Raw genomic sequence first — 22,164 nt, forward strand, 5'->3', positions numbered from 1 at the left:
ACTGAATCTGCCCTTGGTCATAGCACAAGTGCCACGACCCAGAAGACACCAATGTTGGCAATGCCTGTCATGAAGAAAGCAAGAACAGTCTTTTTGAAAGAATCCCACAACTTTCAACCTTGCTTAGTCTAGCCACAAGTGCTGGGCACAGCCATCCTGCATGCAGCAAAATTGAGTGCTACAGAGTTGCTGAACACTTCGCTCCCGATAAGACCGAGCTAACAACAATTATCAGTCAACACTATCCTGGAAACTGCCATTCCCAAGCAACTTGGGTTATCCAAAACAGCTTTGGCAGGGAGGACCATCCAGTACTGGGCCTACGCCGCCAATGACCCAGACAACAAGAAAGCAGGCAGTCATGAACAGTTTGGATGTAACATCTCCAACTCAGAAATCACCAACAGCAGCAGGTCAACCACACACACATTAAAGTGAAAGCATTACGGAACTCGTGTTGCAGAAATATCGCCATCAGCGTCGTTGACTGCGAGCGAAAAATCTACAAAAAATCCCTAGAGAAGCAACCCAGGAAGCAGGTGAGACACCTAGGACACGCGACCTTGCGGCCTCATCACAGCCTGCCCACCGGTGGTGGCACCTGCTATCGCAGGGCAGTCTCGCACCGCTTAACTGCTGCACCACTGTGCCAGGATTGGTATGAAGACTCCCAGGGATCTATAAATATAAAACAGAGAATGACCAATTGTGCATATATGGGAATTGACCCATTACGCTATCATGTCATACCCTTAGGGCATAGCTTAAGTGTCCCCTCCAATTTTTGTGGCTACCCAACGACTTGGACAGTCCCACGCCATGATGGTGACCTTCAAGCGTCCAAATATTTTTTAACGCACTGCAGCGTTGGCCCAGTGGCTGAGCATTTGCCTAGCATGCGGGCGGTGCGGAGTTCGATTCCCAGTGTTGCTGGGTACCCACCAGTGATACAATGGGTACAAGCTTCCCCTGGCCTTGGCTTAAAATCAGGGTGAAATGCTTGGGAAATAGGTCTTTGGCCCCACCTTGAGCAAACAAAAAATACCTTGTGCCATGGCGCTCTTCTGCCGCAGATGCCCTTGAGTCATGAAAATTCACTATCATTATCATCAAAAATTCCTAACACTGTCACCATCAACTCCACCATCTGGAGGTCTTCCCCGTTCAAAAGAAGACAAGTCCAGTGCAATCCTGCTTCTGCCTTGGCCACTCCATCGACATATGCCTATCCCGGGAGCACGGTCACATGTGCGCCATTTGCAGTCAACAGATCAGCATAAAAGATCCAGAAGAGCATGACTGCAGGCCCTACTGCCGCAACTGCCATGGTGACCACATCCCAATGGACCAAAAATGTCTAGCAAAGATCAAAGCAAACAAGACTTGAACCAACCATCCAACTGCTCAAACTTCAAAGCTACACCACCAAAGAAAGTCCATAAAAACCAGGGCCTTCACAAGAAACCGCTTAGGAGCCATCAGCGAACCAAGCCCCAGCTGAAGCTGCAGCACAGATCAAACCGCACAACGTCTTCCATCAAAGCAAGTGAAGAATGGCAACGAACACAATCAAAAGACTGACCCAAGGAGACCAGAAGTAGACCGAAATGCTGAGAGCATCACACGACTTTCTGGAACTGCTGCACACACGGCCACCACAATCAGGCAAAGTGGTGATGGTCTCTGCAAAACACCACCTCATACAGAGCCTAGCAACCACACTGGAAGCTATATCTATCCTACAAACCAAACTTGAGCAAGTAGCAGCCATCATGGCCAGGCTGGAACACCACCACCCGCAACTACAGCAGGATATGCCCGCACCAAACCATTTTCTAGATTTAGAGTATGGTGGCAGCACTAAAACACGTTTGTGATGACGACCTCATCATATAGCATTGGAATTGCCAAGGACTTAGAGGGAAAAGGGGCCTTCTGCAAGAACTGTTTGCCAAATAGGACGACCTCCCCAACATTCTGCTTCTCCAAGAAGCCAACGGAATTTGACCCTTAGCAGATTTCGGCATTTTCACCCAAACCATTATCACAAAGCGAAAAGGCAGACACGACAAACAGAACCTCTCCCTACCCAGATCGTCACATATGTGCGCAAAAAAAGGGCAGCAATTTAAGCTGACAACTCACATTAACACCCACACTGCAGAACACGCAACAGCATAAGTATGGAAGGGTCACAATGACTCTGCCATTGCCAATGCTTACTGGACTCCTTGCAGTGAGACACCTGTACTCCATTGTATTCACACACATGCGTAACGTCACAAACTGGGCAGCATTCTCATAGCCGGCAATTTCAATTCACAAAGCACAACATGCGGTTACCAAACCCCCACCTCAACAGGTCGCAAACACAGATGTTGCATGAGCAACGCCGACTATACTCGCCTTAATGACATCACACAGCCAACAAAGGAAAGAAACGGTGCCAAGTCAGACACCAACCGAGATCAGAGTTGGTACAAGGGTCCAAAAAAAACAGCACTCGGCACAACACACAAGAAACTCCAAGAGAATACTGCATGAAATTAGGGTACACACTCAAGGCTGCCACAAACATATCCAAAACAATCATAGGCCACACTACCAACTGGACTGAATTCAGTCGTACCCTAGAAACGGAAGATATAGAAGAACTACCGGCAGGCCACTGGGCTTAATTAGCTAACAAAAATTGCTGTGCACAACACCAACACCCCTTTAAGGTCCGAAGAAGCCCCACAAATCGACTGACATCTTCTTAGCCTTTGGCAACAAAGACAGTGGAATAAACGGAGATGAAATAGACACAAAACACCACCTCTGAAGTCTCATCCAGCAGGTCACGAAAGAGGAAGAGGACTACGCAGCGCAACTCTGACACAAAAAGTGGCTCAAGGTATGCGATAAAATTAATGGACAGTTACTGTCGTCAAGAGTGTGTGGTTCCTCCTCAGGTTGCTGCTCGGACAGACACAGAGAAGCATACCGTAGACAAGATCATGCTCCAAACCGTATCAAGTCCGCAAGACACAACGAAACAAATCTTAACTGCATTCTATCCCATCAGCCAAGAACAAGATGACCTTCCTGAATATGGAAACACCCCTTCCCTCCCGAAAAAGAAACACTACACTGGGCTAAGACTGCATTACATATGCTCCTCTCAGAAATCTACCAACAAATGCACAGGAACCGCCACATTAACACAGTGTGGACCTCAGGCTACCTGCCAAAGAACTGGACAATGGCAGTGGTGATTACCATACCATACCAAACCTGGGAAGAACAACACTAAAATAAAATATCTGCACCCCATCTCCCTCACATCTTGCACTGCAAAGCGAATGTGAAAGACTGTCCTAAAACGCTCGCTATAGCTCAACAAAAAGCGTGACTTTTTTCCACCGACATTCACTGGGCACAGAGAAAACATCAGCACACAAGATGTCACGTATTGGCTGTGACACAACGTTTTCGAAACCCCAAGTGCAGCCCAAAGAAGAACCATAGTCTGTGCTGACCTAAAGAAAGCCTTCTACAACCTTAACCATAAAGCACTGCTCATGAACCTTTTGCACACGAAACCCTATGTGCGGATTTACAACTATGTGAAGAACTTTTTCACACGTCGCCCAGTGCAAGTAAAGATATGTGATGAGTCACTCCCTCACCAAAGGCGTACCTTAAGGTTCAATCACCCCCCCCCCCCCAACAAGCTTTTCAACATGTGAACAACGTGTGAACATCCTGGAAAGTTGAATCAAATACCTCATCTCCAGCACAACATCCATACCGAACATATCACTACCTGGTGCAACAAGGGTTCCCCCGATGAGCAGGAGAATACCCTACAAGGCGGTCTGAACACTACCGATGAATGTGTTCAGGAACAGGGATTACATTGTCTCTGGGGAAGTCGAGTATCTGGTAGTGGTGAACGAATTCAAAAAACGAAAGTAGATCTACGATCATTCATAGTCATGTACATCAACTACATTCCCTTGCCCAGAACCAAGAGCCTAAGAGTGCTCGGTTTCTAACTCCAAGAAGACTGCCAAAATGAGCAAAATACCCCAGTTATCACAAATACTGTATATTCTGCAAAGAATAACCCCCAAAAAATAGGGCAGTTAAGGAGAAGCAACTGAAACGTAATAGAAGCTTTGGTATACTCCAGAATCCTGTACGAGTACCCTTACATGCACCTGAACACCACCCAAACAAGAGCTGACACCATCCTCAGAAAAATCACGCACCCTCACAGTAGGAGTCCCTGGCTTTACACCCAACCACCTGGTAGAAGCCACGGGCCACTGACATACTGCAGGAACGCGGCATGATGGCTTGACACGCCATCACGTGAGAGTCTGACGCTCTCACGTCAAGGCAGACACCTTCTCCGCCACTTAAATGCTGCCACCACACATCAACCGTCCATAATATCAAATCCACCTCCTCTGTGGGAACACATCCCCAGTATTGTTGTGGACCCCACACCTGCACACATGAACTTTGACAACTTGCAAAGAGTGCAGAAAGGTGTACTGCTACAGCGAACTGAAAACTCACTACCCAACACCTGCATTTATTACAGGGATGCCAACCAAAGGGGAGAATTGATTCGTACGACCGCAGTATCTAAAAACCGACAAAGCGAATCAATGCCTGGACGTACCCTCTACTAAAGACAGTTAATCAATGGCCATCATGGAGACCATTACGCTCCCATTACAGCAACACAAGGGTCTAGTACAGGCGGACAGTCAAAATGCATGCTAGGCCTTCCAGCAAGAGCAAATATGTCTGTATTCACATCACGTCCACCGTCAACATATGCAACAAAACCAACATGTCCAAATCCTCCCTCATTCAGTGGATACCTGGCCATAGAGGCGTACCGGGGAACAAGACAGCGCAGTCTCGCCCACGACCTTCATCCTACCTCCCTCAATGACTGGCTCGCTCCACAAACCTAACCCTGCATTCCCAATCTTCAGGCTCCTGTCCAGCACATCCGTAATGTGCTGGACAAGACCTGGTAGATGACCACATTACTGAAAAGCCCCAGACAGGGAGCTAAGCACTTGATAAAATTTATTCACTCTCTCTCTCCATTTTGTATAACCAGCTCAACAAGAGTTCACAGTTTTTAATTGTCCCAACCATGCGTCATGAGAGAGACAGTCAATGCAATGTTTCAATGTTCGGTTCTGGGTACAAATGCAATGTTCACTTCAGGCATGCTAATGATAGTCTATCAAATATTGATTAGAGTAGCCACATGGCTTTCTCTCTAAAATGATATTCTGTACTAAGATGATTTACAGTCATTCCTTGTTACTAAAATTAAACTAATGGCACTAAAGATGCAAAAGTATGCATACGTGAACATTTAATGCAGACAAAGCAGTTTATATTCATACACCACTGTGGAAGAATGAGGTCTGTCAATGCAATGAAGCCTACAGCACAACACTGGCAACAGTGGTAAAAAAAACAAGTGTGAGAACAAAAGAGGGACACCACAAGTGCTGACCTCCAACTGGAAGTTTATTCATAGAACAGCAATACACACAGAACCGTCGCATAAAAAAGGTCGAAGGACATTTGAAAGGGCACCATCCAATCAAGCTCTCTCTCATTCTAGCTACTGCACTGCATAGTTAGGGCTTTTTGTATTCAGGTAAAACCCAGTTTGATCCGATTCTTTCCCCTTGATCAGATTTAACAGAAATTCGGTTAAACCCGATATTTACCTGAAAATGTGCCTTATGGTTTGCCAGTGTACAAAGGTGAAGGCAGCGTACATCTTGTGCTCATTCAAGGAGTGTTTTCAATTAATTGTTGGCAATTTAAGACAACTTATATGTTATTTATGGTATGGCTTATTTCGACGATATGTTAAAGTATGCTGTCGAAGCGAGAAGCCAAAACACATGCACTGACCAGATGTCTTCTTGCAATCATTCCAAGGCTTTTGTGCACTTAAAATGGCTGCTGCGATCTTGAACATTATTGCAGTTTATAAACAAAGGCAGGCAGGTCTAGCACAGACGCGTAAGTGCTGTGTGCTGTGCACGAGGATGGTAATGCATGAGACAAAATATTTAAAGAGAAAAAAAAATCTCATTCAATAAACAGGCTGCTTCAGGAAACAGTTTCCTGAAGCAACCTGTCAATTCTGAAGTGCTGTGTCCGAGAGTGGTAATGCACGAGACAAAACAATTACAGAGAAAAAAAAATCTGATTCGATAAACAGTTTCCTGAAGCAACCTGCATTCTGGATTATGAAAACAGTAATGAACAGATGGAACCTTTTATGTCCTGCAATAACATGAACTGTAATAGGCTGTTTTTCTTTTGTATTAAAAATAACCCAAAAAAGCCTAAACTATGCAACATTTTCTCGAATAACCAAATATGTACCAAATTTCTGAACAAAAAAAAAACCTTATTTTTACCCCAAACTCAGGAAAAAAAATTTTAATCCAAAAACAAAGGCTCCAAGTATAGTGTCCTCCGAAATTACCTTTTTTTTGTATATTTTGTCTGGCGGGGGGGGGGGTTGAGCAGGTCCAGAAAAAAGGTGCAGAGCCAGTTCGGAAATAATTTTTCAGATTAAAATAGCACTTACGGCTTTTTCTGTTCTGTTTTTTATCATACTGTTACTGACGAAATCTGACCACAGCACCCAACTTTACGCCTTGTTACAATATTAATTGTGCTGCTATGCCAAGTATTTCTTGAGAGTCATTGTACCAAAGTTACGTGCATTAAGCGACAAAGTGAAATGAAAAAAAAAGTTTCTGCCACCACCACCACCACTGGTGGGGTGCAGCCCTCTCCAATTACACTCACGCCTGGACATTCACACCAATGGCAGCTACATGTGTGCAGCATGCAATATCATGGAGAGTGCAATTTTGCAGTATGTGCATGGATCAGCCTGAAGATGCTACTTTCAGCAGCGAAATGCTTAAAACGCAACATGAAAGAGAAGAGGGGAGCCTTTTGCAAAAAAAAACAAAGCTACATGCCTCAGCACCATGAAAGGTGGCTACCCATTTTTCTCCTCCACTTCCTCACTCACTCAGAAGTGTTGGCGAGTGCGTGAGCGTGAGTGAAGCAAAATGAGTCCACACATGAGTGAGCAGGACAAGATATGCTAAGTCATCATGCACCATAAATGAAGAAACGAACCACTTTAACAATGAAAGTATCCCTGGTGAAGAGTGAACTGCTTCATACGCCCAGCTCAGCTGTGCTTAAACTAATAATAATGATGAAATGAAACGAATAATAGAACTTTCCCAAATGAGCAGTTGCCACAGTAACTGCAAGTGTGAAATAATGATAAGTGGATATAATGTCCAAAAGCTGCACCCAGGCTACAACGGACAACATAGTGGAGGGCTCTTGATTAATATTGACGACCTGGGGTTCTTTAACATGGTCACTATGAAAGTGTGAAGGCATGGGTATGTGTGCTAAAGGCTAAAGGAATGCATAGTTGAGCACTTTAAATAATAAGAATGTGCTAATGTGATAAATCAGTGAGCTAAGCTTTCAGCTAGCCTTAGCATGGCACCCACTTAAATTTTAGAATGAAAGTGTTGGAAACCCAAGTGCACGCTAGTGGAAGCTAACAGCTACAACGGAGAATGTCTGTGTTCCCCTGCACATGCCATACGTTCAGAGCATACTAGGCATGTGCTACTGTAGCTGAAAAGATGACCTTGTTACCCTACCGGTAACATGCATTTCCTGCACACCTCCAAACTTCAAAGTGTTTACCTTAAAATTCTTCGATCAAGTTGACAACAAACAAGATATTTGCACATCTTCACCTGAAATACAACAGAACAAGAAAATGGCGGAAAATTCTTACCCAAATGTCTGCTTTTGTCGTGATGAGTTTCCCACTATAGAGCTCCACCATCTCAGGCGCACGGTAAGCTAGCGTTGTATACCTGAAAGCCAAGCAAGATGACAGACATGGAGGTTACAGTTAGCACTAGTTATAAACCAAACATGCTGTGACATACTGGCAATGTTTCCATGAGCAACAATTTACCAAGTGAAAACCTCCCTCTAGGTTAAGATTAAAGCTGCGGTGGCTTTAAAAAAGATGCGGGTTCGATCCTGGCCGTGGCGGTGAAATTTCGATGGAGGCGAAATTTTAGAGACCCATGCACTATGCGATGTCAGTGCACGTTAAGGAACCCCAGGTGGTTGAAATTTCCGGAGCCCTTCACTACGGCGTTCCTCATAGGCTGAGTCTCTTTGGGATGTTAAACCCACATAAACCAAACCAAAAGTTGTCAGTGCACATGTGTTCTCCCGCAACAAAGCTTGAACTAGAGAGAAAAAATGCTTTTGTCGGTTCTTGTTCCCATTAAAAGCAAGAGAATTCGTCAGTGTTGTAGCCGTTACCGGAAAAAAGTAACTAAACACGTTACTCGTTACGCTAAGAAAAAAGGAACGTGTTACGCCCCTACGTTACCTGCAAAAAAAAAGTAACGCTTTACTGTTACCGAAAAAAAAGTACCGCACGTTACTTTGCCGTTACTCCATGGCCATAAATTTTAGTGCGTCTGCGCCTTAAGAACGCACGATAACAATTTCATAAAGCTCATATTACACATAAAACTTCTAGCCCAACAATTTTTTGCGAAATCCTGATTTAACGAGAATACTTTGCATAAATGTGCAGGAGCCTAGCAATGTTATAGTGGCCTAAAGTTGCCTGTAGATTTGCAAGTGATAGATTCTAACTCTGTGGCACATGGTGAAGCCATTTTATAAATGTGACATTAAGCACAAAATTACACTTCACGATCAATTCTAACTTCAAAAAGAAAACACCACTGAACTCTCAATAAATTTACAGTAATTCTGAAAAATGTTCAAAAATGCTCGGCATGCTTCCATTCTGTAGAGAGTTGTGTGTGTGAGTGGTTCGGGAAGGGGAGGTAGGTGAAAGCAAGTGTGTGAATGAGTGTTCGTGCACGCGTTACGCGCTTTACGGGTATTCTGTGTTTTTTTTTTTGGTTGGGTGCGTCGTCAATAGCAGGTGTTTTCTGGCATGCATGCGAGCCGCAACAGAGGTCACCGAGGGCACCTGTTTGTTTATTTGCAGCATCAATTTAGATTCTCTGCGTTTCTTTTTCTAAAGAAAGGGGGCAGAGTGGGGGACAACTGGAACAAAAAGTAACTAGTAACGTGACACCTCACGTTACCGAAAAATGTCAACGTAACTACGTTACTCGTTACAGTTCCCAAATGGTAACGAGTACGTTACTAAGTTACCAAAAAAGGAACATGTTACCGGTATCGCCGTTACTTGTAACGCGTTACCGCCAACACTGGAATTCGTATATCAATGTACTCTGCTGCATAGATAAATATACCAGGTGTACCAGCTAAGTTTAGTCAGATTTAAAATATGCTAAGCCACAATAGGTGGAGGCAACTTCAACAATTCTCTTGACCACTGCATAAAGCAAGCCAGTATTTTTATATTTTGCTCAACTGAACAATTAAAGAAACTGAAAAAATTACCTTCTCAGTTTTTGCGTTTCCAGCAGAAATTCCAATGGCAAATTCTAGAGCGTCACAAAAAATGCCTAATCCATCAGTATTTTGTTGTGTGCTGCAGATTAGTTTTTTTTCCACCATGAAAAGAAAGCCCAAAAAATATAAGACCCCATGTCACCAGGGCACTGCGCACCACAGTAGCAGTGCTCTAAAATGTGCAATTCATGAGCACAGACATGTTCAATAGTTCTGCGAATGTTACAGTGCAAAAACAATGAAGTGGACGCTTGCAGCCAAAAAGCGTCCAGCCAAATTGAAAGTAACTCCTGAGCGCTATTACAATTATGATAAAAAGTAACGATTTGTAAATAAAAGTTATGATCGAAAGTAACTGAACGCTATGGCCGCGTTCAGTGCAGAAATCAGTAGTCTCGCTACTTTCCGGTAGCGATACGCAGGCCAAAGCACTAAGCAGTGTTCCTAGTTGTCGAATGGACGTTTCATCTGTTCGACCAGAGAAAGAACATCAATTTCAGAAGCAACGCAATGCATCGGAACACAAAGACTCCAAATGCAATGAAGCCACATGACGTGACTAGAAACGCTGCTTAGTGTTTTAGCCTGCATAGTGCTAGGAGAAACCAGCGTGGCCACTGTTTTCTGCAGTGAACATGGCCAGGGTCACAGCTGTTACTTTCAATTTTGCTACCAGCACCCACTCGGTTGTTTTCACCCTGCAACATTCCCGGCTCCGGCGGGCGTGGCTGAATTCACGAACTCCATGTTTCAAAGCCCTGCTGCTGCAATGCGTGAGCGCATGGCGACGTGGGATTTTTTCATATTTCACAGGCTTTTTTTCACAGTAGAAAAACTAATCTGTAACACACACAGAAGTAAAAACTAATAAAATCAGCAATTGAATGGACAATAGGCTTTTTGAAGCAGCTGTTGTAGCAGAAGAAATTGAAATATGTAGAAATTTCAGGTTTTATAGCAGGAAAAATGACTTTTTGTAGTAGAAAAAATTGCATTTCGTAGCAAAATTTCAGCATCTGTAGCACATAAAAAAAAAAGTAGCAGAATTCTGACCTTTACAGCCAGCAAGTTAGAATGTTCACTATGATCTTTGTGAAACAAAAAAAAATTAACACTCTGGACCAATATGCAATCATTTTAGCACTCTTTCCAAAACACCCTGAACTGAGCAAATGGAAGATTTCGCAAAAAGTCATGTTTATCCACAGCAAAACATAACGATATATGAAAAAATCTAAAGAAAAGCAAGAATGACAAACTTGAAACTAACGCCTTCAGGTAGTAAATAGTCTCTTTTCAATGATTTTAGCTTGGACAATGCCACTAGCAGAATGACATCAAAGATCGCTATTGAAGGGGCCCCAGGTTGTTCACTGCTGGCAAAATGAACCAGAAGCAGCAGCTCGGGCTACACAATGCAAACAGTACCATCCCTTCTACATTCCCTCATAATGCCTGGAGAGCAGCGCTGGCAGAGGAAGTATGCCCAAATGCGACTTCGACTATACGCACCCAGATTAGTGCTTCCGTACCGGTTCTGCTGCACACAGCTCTGTGATGGGATCATAAATGTTACATCTGAATGACAATCATCGGAGTGATTTCAGCAGCAATATTTTGCTGAGTGTATAAACAATGCTCAACTGAGTTGAGCCTTTGGCTACGGCGGTTAGTTAAAGCTCTGTATGAAAATTTTCATTATGCTTTAAATCATTCACAACAGTGGTGATCACATCTGAAGGTGATGAAAGCATGCTTTCACAAGAGTGCCAGACAACTTGAGTTTCAGAAATTTTCTCAAATGCTGTTCCACATGCTTACGCAAGTCTTGAATTTTATTGCTGCTACTAATGCATCTCTGTCACCACAGTGAGGTGAGTGCACACAATTGAACGCTTAAAAATAAAACATTACCTCGCAAGAGAAAGCGTGTGGGAAGCGCTATACGAGATGCACCTGCGCGGGCCAGCTCAGAGACTTTTGTTTGTGTTATGCTTATACTTATTCCATATGGCCTAAAAGACCATTTTAATAGATGAAAACTGTGCAGGCTAGACACAGCTGGAACTGTTTGAATGAGACAAGCAATCGTGACCTGAACTTCCCAGCTATGAAACAGTGCCAAACGGCGCAATTTTGATACTGAAAGAAACAAAAACAAAAAAAACTGGATTTTCTCGCAAGATTTGTGTACATTTATGTTGAATTCCAATGGCAGATCCGGATCAAGTTTTTCTGCTCTGTTGGGAGCAATCGTATTCCAATGGCGAAATGGGAGTGCGAGTTGTCTGTTCCAATGGCAGATCGGGATCAGACGTCGATCCCGGATCGCTCCGTGGAGCAGCGATATTTGCTCCGCCGAAATCAGCAGATTTGACCGGAACCCTGCGTGACGTTTTACTTTCCCGCGTCTGCTTCCGGTCATGACCAGCTGCATCCGTTCTGTCGCATACGCGAACTTCCTGTCATCGCTACGCGGTGATCCGGGCAACGTACAAGCAGTATTTTTGAATTTTTTTTTCAGTTGAATTCTCCCAAATGTAACTATTTTTCGTTTTATTCGCGTCCGCACAAGTTAAAACAAATAATTTTCTTAACAGGATGTCAATTCCATCGCGGTCAATTCTTTGTGACCGCTTTTTAGACCAAAATCGTTGACTTGTTTGAACCTCCCGCGCTTTTTGACGTCAAACGACGCGTACTCTCTAAGCCTAGCAGCTCTGTAAATAAGGAAGCAATCTGAAAATTTGGCGCGTTTCATCACTAGAATTTTGTGGTGCGGGCATCATCACACAAAGCGAAAGCTTCGTGCGCCTTTTGTTTGCCGTGAACGCGAGAGACAGAGTGGCGGCAAGGACGAATCGCTGGTGAAGCGAGAGGCCGCGCTTCGAAGGGCACCGCCATGTTGCCTGAACTTGGAGCTATTCTTGCGCTGAAGTGCCCCCGCAGGAGCGCATGCATTTCATTGGCAAAATGGGAGGGAGTGATCTCCGCCTGAACTACGCGCTCCGTTTGTGAACCGGCGGAGCGCTCTCGATCTGCCACTGGAATTCAACATTAGTTTATTGGGGGAAGTTGGATTTGAATGCTGATATGCATGAAAATATATCTGCTGATTATGTCTCAGTCTCTCAGATACAGAAGCAGAAATATATCAAAAACATGTCACAGTAGCTCTAGAGAAGCTGGCCGAGCTCTCCACAAGCACCCAGAAGAACAAAAGTTATTGGAAAGATGAAAGGATTCCACGCATAACTGGAACAAAGGTGGGCAGTCTTAAACTAAGAACTAATCAGATATTACTGTGGTATGATCTGACGTAATGGTCAGTAGCATGATGCACCACAACTACAAACATCCTGCTCCCCCCTTTCACTTTTATTTTAAAGCTGAAAATGTAAACTACATTCACAAAAGCATGCACTACTTGGAAAAAAGGGCAAAATTAGAAAGCATTTGTTTTTCAGCAGCCGCACGGCAAGGCACACATACTGTGCTCGGTAGACGGGCTTCATTACGATTCATTACAGAGCGTCGTAGAGAATGTCTTTTTTTTTTCAGACACACACGGTACTTTCCTGCCGACCCTAAATTTAGAAGACAGAGCAATATCTCTTATCTTCACAAGATATTTCACAGGACCAGCTGTGCGATACGGAATCTCAATGCGAGAAATGGCTCGACTTGCGGTCTAGAACGAAAAGGACGTTTCCGTGCCGCTTTTCGGTCGGGAAGCTGTACGTAAAACTTGGTCCCAAGTGAATTCCAGTAAGACCTAAGCAGCCAACAACACAACAATTTCTTGTACTCTTTACAAAGTTCATTGGTGCTTGAAATAACCTCACCGGCGTGCCGCAAAATTCTGCTTCGCTCACTGCCGCACCGGCGAGTTCACGCCGCCTTCTCACTCTGGACACACGCGCCGCTAATGGCGTGCATGTTGCTCCGGAGTTAGATGCGCACGGTGCCTATAACCTAAGATGTGCCAACTAGCAGGCTGGTTAACTAATATTGAATAGTTAACTTTTCAACTATTACTGTTAGGCTCCTTATTTATTAAAAGGCTTGTAGCCTACCATAAGTAATATCCATATCAGTTTCTAGATTTTCAAAAATGCCATTCTCGTTGCCACTGCAGTGTAAGCAATTTTGGGGCCACACACGGGCGAAAGTGAAACCGTGCAGCCAGAAAGAGCACTAGCCACACCTAAAAGCGAGCATCCTATATCAGCGCAGGTGTCACGTGCTCTTTTCGCAGCGTCGTAATTGGAGCAGCAAGCAGACGGAGGGTATGCGACAGGAGCGCCGATGTGGGATGCCTGCTTGTAGACATGGCTAGCACTTTTTCTGGTCACGTGGTTTTGGTTTTGGCTTTGTGCAGGCCCAAAAATTGCTTGGGCTGCAGCGGCGACAAGAATGGCATTTTCGAAAAGCACTGAGCTGAGAGGCTCTCGGCATTTCTTGGAAAGAGGCTCTGCACGTGTCCATGCCTCTGTGTGTGTTTCTTCTGCGTATGGATGTTTACGGCAAGTACACAGCTTTCAAAGATACTGTAAGAAACAAGGAAACCAGCATTGTGGACAGGACAAGCGACGAGGAGAAAGTGTGGGTGCAGTGCTAGAGTGTGCAAATGCACGAGTGATATGCGAGACTTTTGTCATTATGTATTCTAGCCTTGAAAGTTTCCTTTGTAAATATAGCCCTTTGTGTTTTCCACATGTGCGTTTGTCTATTAATTTGTGAGTTTTAAACGGGTGAAACACACTGCATATTACCAAAATGGCAATGGCTGATATGGAAAAATGAGATTAAGAGAGGCTAGAAATATTCAAGCCTTTGCCTCACCTACCTGGGCAATTTTAGTACAGTTATGATTAATACATATTAAAAAAAAAGAACAGAGGTTTTATTACATTCACTTATATCGAACCCAGAGTCTTCAGAGCCCAGTGCTGTAGTTACTGGGCTAAAAGCGGAAGGCAACCACAATAAAAGTCAAAACTATGGCTGGTCTGGCCATAAGTTAACTTGTATGTATTGCAGCAATATTTCACACAGTACAAGATTCAAATACAGTTTGTCAGTGGCGGTAGTTTACCTTAAAGTTAACCTAACCAAAGCAAAGCCTAGATGCGAGATGAGTCAGTGAATACAGAATGGACTACAACATTGATTATGTTTACCTTGCTGATTTTCCACATCAGAAAATTAACGAGCCTTTTGTGTTAGTACACAAAAGTATTCACAAGTTAAGCAAACAAGCAAAACTAAACGGTACCAATAAAAGCATGCTCACTTGAGGATCTCCTCCTCAACAACTGCCACACCCTGAGTCTGCGGGTTGAGACTCTTGGCTGTGGCACTGCCAAAGTCGCACAGCACATAATGGCCAGAATCACTGATCAGAATGTTTTCCACCTGAAACACCAGGAAAAACATCAATACAATGGGCATACACCATAGTGAAAACTATCCCATCTATAAGATTCAGGTTATTTTGGTACAAAAAGCTCAAGCATTAATATAAAGATCACAGGAGATATCGTTAGGAGACTTGTGTCCTATTTTTCCACGAGGAAGCTGTTCCCATTTCGTCCCTCCTAGCATGTGGAATGTGCAATGGCAGCTAGCAATCAATTACCAGGGATCAAAAGTGGTTTTGTCACTACTTTTGCTTGCCTTGTCACAAGAGTATCTAAACATGACAATACAGAGCAGGAGAGATACAGGCACTTTCAAACCACAGTAGCACTACTTGCAAGCCATTTCACAGCATATCTGCTTATTCAAAAGTCATTGTGCAGTGCTAGTGCTGCTGCAAGCACACTGGTGTCAGACTGAAAGCAACGAGCACTGCACATCATGCGATTTCGGAGATTTCTCTCATGCTCAGGGCAAGTGGTCACAAAAGATCAGTGTGTGTAGCTGACATGACAGGAAAATGCACACAGCAGGCCAAAGACAAAAGCTCCTTAATATCAACACAGAGTACACAGCTGGACACATCTGCGAGAACATTTTACTCTCGAGGTAAATATATAGTGCAAGCTAAATGGTGACAATACGGCAGATTCCTCCCCAGTTGTCCCCAGCCCATCACCTCTGGGGGAAGGAACATTGCGATGCTCATCTAGAGCTCTTTACTTAACAAATAAGCCTCCATTTGCTCACTGTGCGCACCCTTGCACATTATTCAGAGCTCAGTTGCACATCGCATCATGAAAAATATGATTACCAGAGACCAGCTACACTGTGCAGAACGCTACATCAGTCCTTCCCATACCCTAGCAAGCCACTTCATCATCATGAAAATGGCCTGCAGTGGAGGAACAATGGCAGCTTGCAGCACAATGTGAATAGAGTATCTCCTTTCATTAGCTTTCCTACGCACCTTCACTTACCATACAGCACTCCTTACCTAAAATTAGGCTAGGAATGAGGTGCAATCTGGAGTCGCATTTTATCTTAAATTCAGTCTTTGATTACCAATGTTAGTCTGTGCAGCATTTTAGTTTGCTTCACACCTCCTTTCGTCTTCTGTCCAGCTATGACTAGCTGGCCAGTCTGCCCCCAACCAGCCTGTGCAACAGGATGAAGCCAGTGGCAACTTCTATATTGTGTCACATTTGCAGTGGCCATTCATTATACACTTGCATAAAACTAGAATTTAAAAAAATGTTTCAAAGCAAATAATGCTAAGCACATGACAACCTACACAACTATATGGTAACCACACCACAATTAAGCTCATGATGACGATGTGCGAAGAAGAAGTGCGAGCTAATAAAAAGACCACCTTGAGGTCCCTGTGCACAATGGGTGTCTGACAATGATGCAGCCGTGACACAGCTTCACAAATGTCACAAAAGATTTTGAGGACTTCTTGCTCCGAGAATCCAGAATGAAGCTTGTCATTCATCAGCTGCAGCACATGCCCTGCACATGGGTAAAAAACAAAAGAATGCCAATATGGAGAGTACAGAGCAAACAATCCAAATATAACAATGCAATGTTTATTTCTTGCCCATGCAAAACTAGTACACTAAAATACAGCACACTGAATCAGACAAGCACTGGGTACAACCATACCTATGCAAAAGGTATGCATTCTGTGAGTAGACAGGCTGCTCACAGGATGTGATGTTACAGCCATCTATGGTGACGTCACTGCAAACACCACAAAAAGTCCTACACCCAAAAAAAAAAACATTGTTCTTAGCAAGCAACGGTGCTCTGGGAACTGTAGTCTTCTAAGTAAATCTAAAACAAGGCCTATAGTGCAAACACAGTTAAAGGAGCAATAAAGGAAAACATAAAAGGAAACAAGTCACGCTAGACTGGTAGATTACCCTTTCGGAATACTAGAGCTTCTTTCTGCACAAGAAGATGACCCTGTTTCATTGGGGATTTTCCCCCCATATGCAGTGAGAGGAATAGACATTTTTGCTCACCCAGGCATAACAGGGAATAATATAACAAGAGGAGAATCCCAGACCCATGTGCACTGCCCAAAGATTGGGATTTCAATTATGCTACATACTAGGCCAGTTGGGAAAGTCTGCATAATGAGAGCGGCATCTAAAGCGGCAACTTCAAAACAAGAACTCCATAACTCCAAGAGAATCATAACTGAAGTTCTAAGATAGGTAGGATGATAATTTTCCTCTTATTGCACTCCTTGATGTGAAGAGAAACCAATGGCACATACTTAAGCAAATTTCCTGCATCAAATTTCTTATATGCTCTGTCCAAAAGACTTGCATAACATATTGCCTGAGAGTACAAGGACTTGTTTTACACAAAATTAAATGACATTTTTAGAATCCGCACACAAAATTGCATGTTCCCTGAAGACTGCATAAACAAGACCATTTACAAAATATTTTTTCAGAGACTATGGTCTCCCTAAGCAGAACCTCTGTCCGTTACTTCAAAAATAGTATTATATTTTTGTTCTTCAAGCCCTGCTTTTTATATCCCAGCCACCAATGCCACCCAGGACCCCCAGGACTCCAGCGCAAAGCACACTGTGTCCTAGTGTGCGATGCCATACTGTGCACAAAATCAAGGATGGCAGTAGATGTCTGCTTAGAGTGGGGCTGGGTTTTTCAGCTGCGACAACATAAAAAAAAAAAAAGCTTTTTAGCACCAGAGAGTGCCATGTACTTTTCATGAACTTTTCCATCAAGATGGACTTAACTGCTGCTCCCAAATATTGAACTCTAGCAAAAGAAGCTGTATTACACATCAGTGATTTGAGCCCTGAAGAGCACAACAGGGTGAAAACTTGTGCTGCTGGAGCTGCTGCATACAACAGCTCCCCATGTGTGGTGTAATGCTGCCTTGAGCTTGACACTGCACAGAGTTGAGAGTATGTCACCAGGCCATACAGATGGAATTGGTGTGAAGCTGCAGTCATGCCTCACAAGCATTGAGTAGTACATATTACTAGCGTTTTTGCAAGGCAGGAAAAAAATTAATTTCAGTGCACACACAGCCTGGTGAAGTGAGATTTTGCGATGAAGTAAGGATGAAACCACCTGGCCGATCAACTAATCTCTACTGTGTCTGAAGGCCCCGAAGAGGTTGTCCCAGGTTTGTGCTCCTGAAGTTGCTGGCAACATGAGCTCCACACAGGCTGCATGTGCAAAATGTCCAGCAAGCACCACTTTGCAACCTTGTATCTTGTAAGCACACTCAGTGCTGGCTTTTCAATTACAAATCTTCATTTTCCAGAATACTGGACAGTCTCCAAGGCTAAAAGTTTGTTAGCAAATGCAGTCCTATTTTCATTTTCAGTGGTGGGAACGGCCAAGAGCATTTTGGAGCTAGCTATGTAGCAAGCGAGAATTCAATCTGAAGCAGCTTCCTCCCGTTTTGCAGCAGGAGCCAAATACTGAAAAATAAGATGAAGATTCCAATACAGAGGGTGTTTCGACTAACTTGTGCCACGGTTTAGCAAATGACGGGCAGCATAAAGATTTGAATGAGGTAGGGTCGTAGGCAGTCTTAGCCAGGTCTGCATATTTTTTTGCCCAAATTTACTTTAAAAACAAATGAGTAAAATTTTCTGAAATACTTCTGTGCAAAAGTTGCCGAGAATGTTCATAAAGAGCCATTTCAGGTTTCTTCATTATTCCCTTCGCACACTGATCTCCTACGGCACTGACCTTGTAATGGAGATCAGTTCTTTATCCTGGTCTCTTTTTGAAAACTTAAATAAAGCCCACAAGATTTTAAAATTTGCACGTGACTACGCTTCTGTGCTGGAATGTTAGCGCTCTCAAACATGCTCCGATTGAAGGAACTCTGTTCGGGAAAGCGAGGATGAATAAAAAGACCACTGGCCACAAGGATCGTCCCAGGATGAGTGCAGCCACTTTGCTTCAGCCATTTCGCGGCATGGCATAGGTTTCTTTCAGCCCACTGTAGCCACGCCTCTCAAGATTAAGCATTTTGTTGCGCATGCATGGTCCTCGTCTTAAGAAGCACAGTTATTTTCCTCTGCTGGTGGGTTCGGCATTGACGTGTGCTTTCCACGTGCTTCGATGCTTCCTCCTGAAGTGTTTGCAACGAGCAGACTTTGTTCGAACTTCCTTGCACTGTAACATAATTCAAGGTCGTATGGCGAAAGGCATCTGGCAATGGCACAAGCTCCCGATCATTCGTGCACATGTGCATGAGTGATCTGGTCACTGTATGCCGACTCATGGAGAATTCCACCCCATCATTGAAAGTGGCTCAATTTAGTCAACTTTTACTTGTACAAAACCAACTTTCTAAGTTGAAAGCTCAAATCAATGTGGTTCGACAGCACAAACAAGACGGAAGCTTGGATGTTGACTGCAATTTTACAGTGAGTGCGAATTAGGTCTGTGGGATCGAGCCATCAATTGGAGTGCGTCCCAAACCTTTCTCGCTGTTTTAAACTTAACTTATGGGACATGTGGCGGTGCTGTGTAAAAGCACAATAACCCTAGCAGGACCAAAATTCAGCCGTACTTGAACCTCTTAAAAGCTTTTTTTTTCTTTTGCATGTGCATTTGCCGTGTTCGTATGGTGCAAAACACACATACACCGTGTACTAACAGTAGGAAGCAAAGGGCTACAAAGTAAAATGGGACATGGTTGGAATCAGTCTCATCTTTCTCGTCACATATCAGGACAAAGAACCAGAGCCATGCGTTGACAAATTAGGCGGTAGGCTCAGCCTTTTCACATTCACCGTGGCTCTTGGTAGCTGGAATAGTAGTTTGGCACAGCCTTGGCACAATTTCATCAAAAACAGTCAATTTGTAGCAGTATGTACCAAGTTTCACGTAATGGTACAGGTTGGCACAACTGGCACAGCAATCTCACTACTGCATCTTATTCCCATGGTACTTGCCCTGTGATACAATGTTGCATAAAAAGGCGAACATACTGAGGAGAACAACGAACACATTTGATTGGCCACAGTTACTGGAATTATTAGAATTCATTGCACGTTTCACTTTTATATTATTTTTTAGCTTTTCTAAGATTTGCCACAGGTAAAAGTAACACATTTGCTATATCAGGACACCAATTACACAATCTGGATTGACTTAAGTGTTCCCCTTTGGGTTTCTTTTATCTGGTAGTACTCTCAGAAGGGCAACACCAATGCAAGGCAACTTTTTCCGAGTTCACAAGACTTTTCATGCTCATGCCTGCTGCTTTCCTTTAGCACAAAATGCACTCAAATAAGCACTAATTGTTTTTTCTTGGTGTGAATCTTTAAACCCAAATTTCTTTTACCAATTTCCAAATAGGCTTTATTGAAAATAACTACTAGCATGCAGTAGCCTAGTCCAGGTTACTATTCATAACACACATCTTAATGATTACAGGAAAGCATTAAAAGCCAGCTCAACTATTAACATGCCAGCTCACTATGTCTATTAATTACCTCATCAAACACCAGTATGAAAAAAGGCTGCTCACACAGACAAAGAACTGACCTTTGTAGTAGTGCATAAGCATGAGGACCTCGTAGACCCCACCACCAACATGGTTGATTACAGAATCCACAAAACCAATTATATTCTTGTGGCCACTCAGATTGCTCTGCAAAAATAGTAAACAAGCACCTATTTATATGTGAGCATACAAGTGGCACGAAAATTATGAAACGCCTTTATAACGAAACGCAAAGGACTGCAAAATTTCTTCATATAGAGGTCAGTTAAGTATAACGATTGAAACCCACCTATGGCCCCCAATAAAGTAGGATTAGCATCTTGACAGAAACCAACCTTTACTCCGGGTGGGTACTGTACAGAGTTGGTGGAAGGAGTCAGTACTTTTTTTTTTTTCCTCAACAATGTGCCTCGCAGAATATGGTTTATGGTATGGTCTAACGGGGTTTAATGTCCCAAAACGACTCGGGCTATGAGGGACGCCGCAGTGAAGGTCTCCAGAAAATTTGACCACCTGGAGTTCTTTAACTTGCACTGACATCGCACAGTACATGGGCCTCTAGGATTTTGCCTCTATCGAAATTCGACCGCCGAGGCCAGGATCAAACCAGCGTCTTTCGGGCCAGCAGCCGAGCGCCACAACCACTGAGCCACCGCGGCGGCTGCCTCACAGAATATGCAACTATGGCTAACCTGACGTTGTCAAGCATGACAGTGTGCAAAGTCTGAACATCTGGCTGTGACACAGTGATACCCAGACATTCTAGACAGGAAGGTGCAGACATGGTCCCAAGTCTGTGCCCAGTTTATCAATGGCCTCGTGCAGCCGAAGTGTGCAGTGACAGAGGAGAATCATGACTAAAGACTAAAGCGGAGGAGCGTAAGAGGCATTGGCATTGTGTATGTCTGCAAGCCTCCGTTACTTCTCGTGAATCAGTCGCATGCATAATGCACGCATGCCTGCTGCTTCCTGCGCTTGCTCACCATCGTGCCAGATGTTATAAACCACGCCATGCTTGGACAATGGGGCTTGATGATGGGGCTTTTGGTTTGGTTTATGGGTTTATGAGGGTTTAACGTCCCAAAGCGGCTCAGGCTACGAGGGACGACGTAGTGAAGGACTCCGGAAATTTCGACCACCTGGGGTTCTTTAACGTGCACTGACATCGCACAGTACATGGGCCTCTAGAATTTCGCCTCCATCGAAATTCAACCGCTGCGGCCAGGATCGAACCCGTGTCTTTCGGGCCAGCAGTAGAGCGCCATAACCACTGAGCCACTGCGGCGGCTTCGATGGGGCTTTTGCTTGGCAGAAGGAGCAGAGCAAAGGTTTTGTGCATTCTGTCAGCATGGACTGATTTTATTTTGTGATGTTACAGTGTATTGCAGCGCTTGAACGGTTGCGTATAGCTAGCATGAAATTATTAATGAATGAACCATCATGCCTTACCATTCATGTTGGTTATAAAATCACAAACACACAATTGGGAGCATGTAAACTTTCTGTTAAACAGTTAAATTCTTTGTAGTGGCATTCACAATGCATTATTATAATATGAAACCAGCCAGGCTTGGTCATCTCCTTCCTTAACCAGGCAATATTGTAGTAGAGTCATTTACTGTAGACGCGTTTCACTATCAAAAGAAGACT

General features: G+C 43.7%; 1 protein-coding gene across 3 annotated transcripts in view; it reads right to left on the reverse strand.

Moving 5' to 3' along the window:
* Nak (Numb-associated kinase) overlaps positions 1 to 22,164 on the reverse strand; it is a 99,654-nt gene that overhangs the window by 66,926 nt on the left and 10,564 nt on the right. For all 3 annotated transcript variants that reach the window (XM_077648056.1, XM_077648055.1, XM_077648054.1), the window contains exons 3-6: positions 20,556 to 20,661; positions 16,370 to 16,509; positions 14,870 to 14,991; positions 7,889 to 7,970 (exon numbers count right to left, since the gene is read on the reverse strand). In XM_077648056.1, the coding sequence (XP_077504182.1) occupies positions 7,889 to 7,970; positions 14,870 to 14,991; positions 16,370 to 16,509; positions 20,556 to 20,661 (450 nt within the window). The remainder of the gene's footprint in view (positions 1 to 7,888; positions 7,971 to 14,869; positions 14,992 to 16,369; positions 16,510 to 20,555; positions 20,662 to 22,164) is intronic.

Source organism: Amblyomma americanum, chromosome 1 (assembly GCF_052857255.1).
Source record: "Amblyomma americanum isolate KBUSLIRL-KWMA chromosome 1, ASM5285725v1, whole genome shotgun sequence".
Taxonomy (NCBI): domain Eukaryota; kingdom Metazoa; phylum Arthropoda; class Arachnida; order Ixodida; family Ixodidae; genus Amblyomma; species Amblyomma americanum.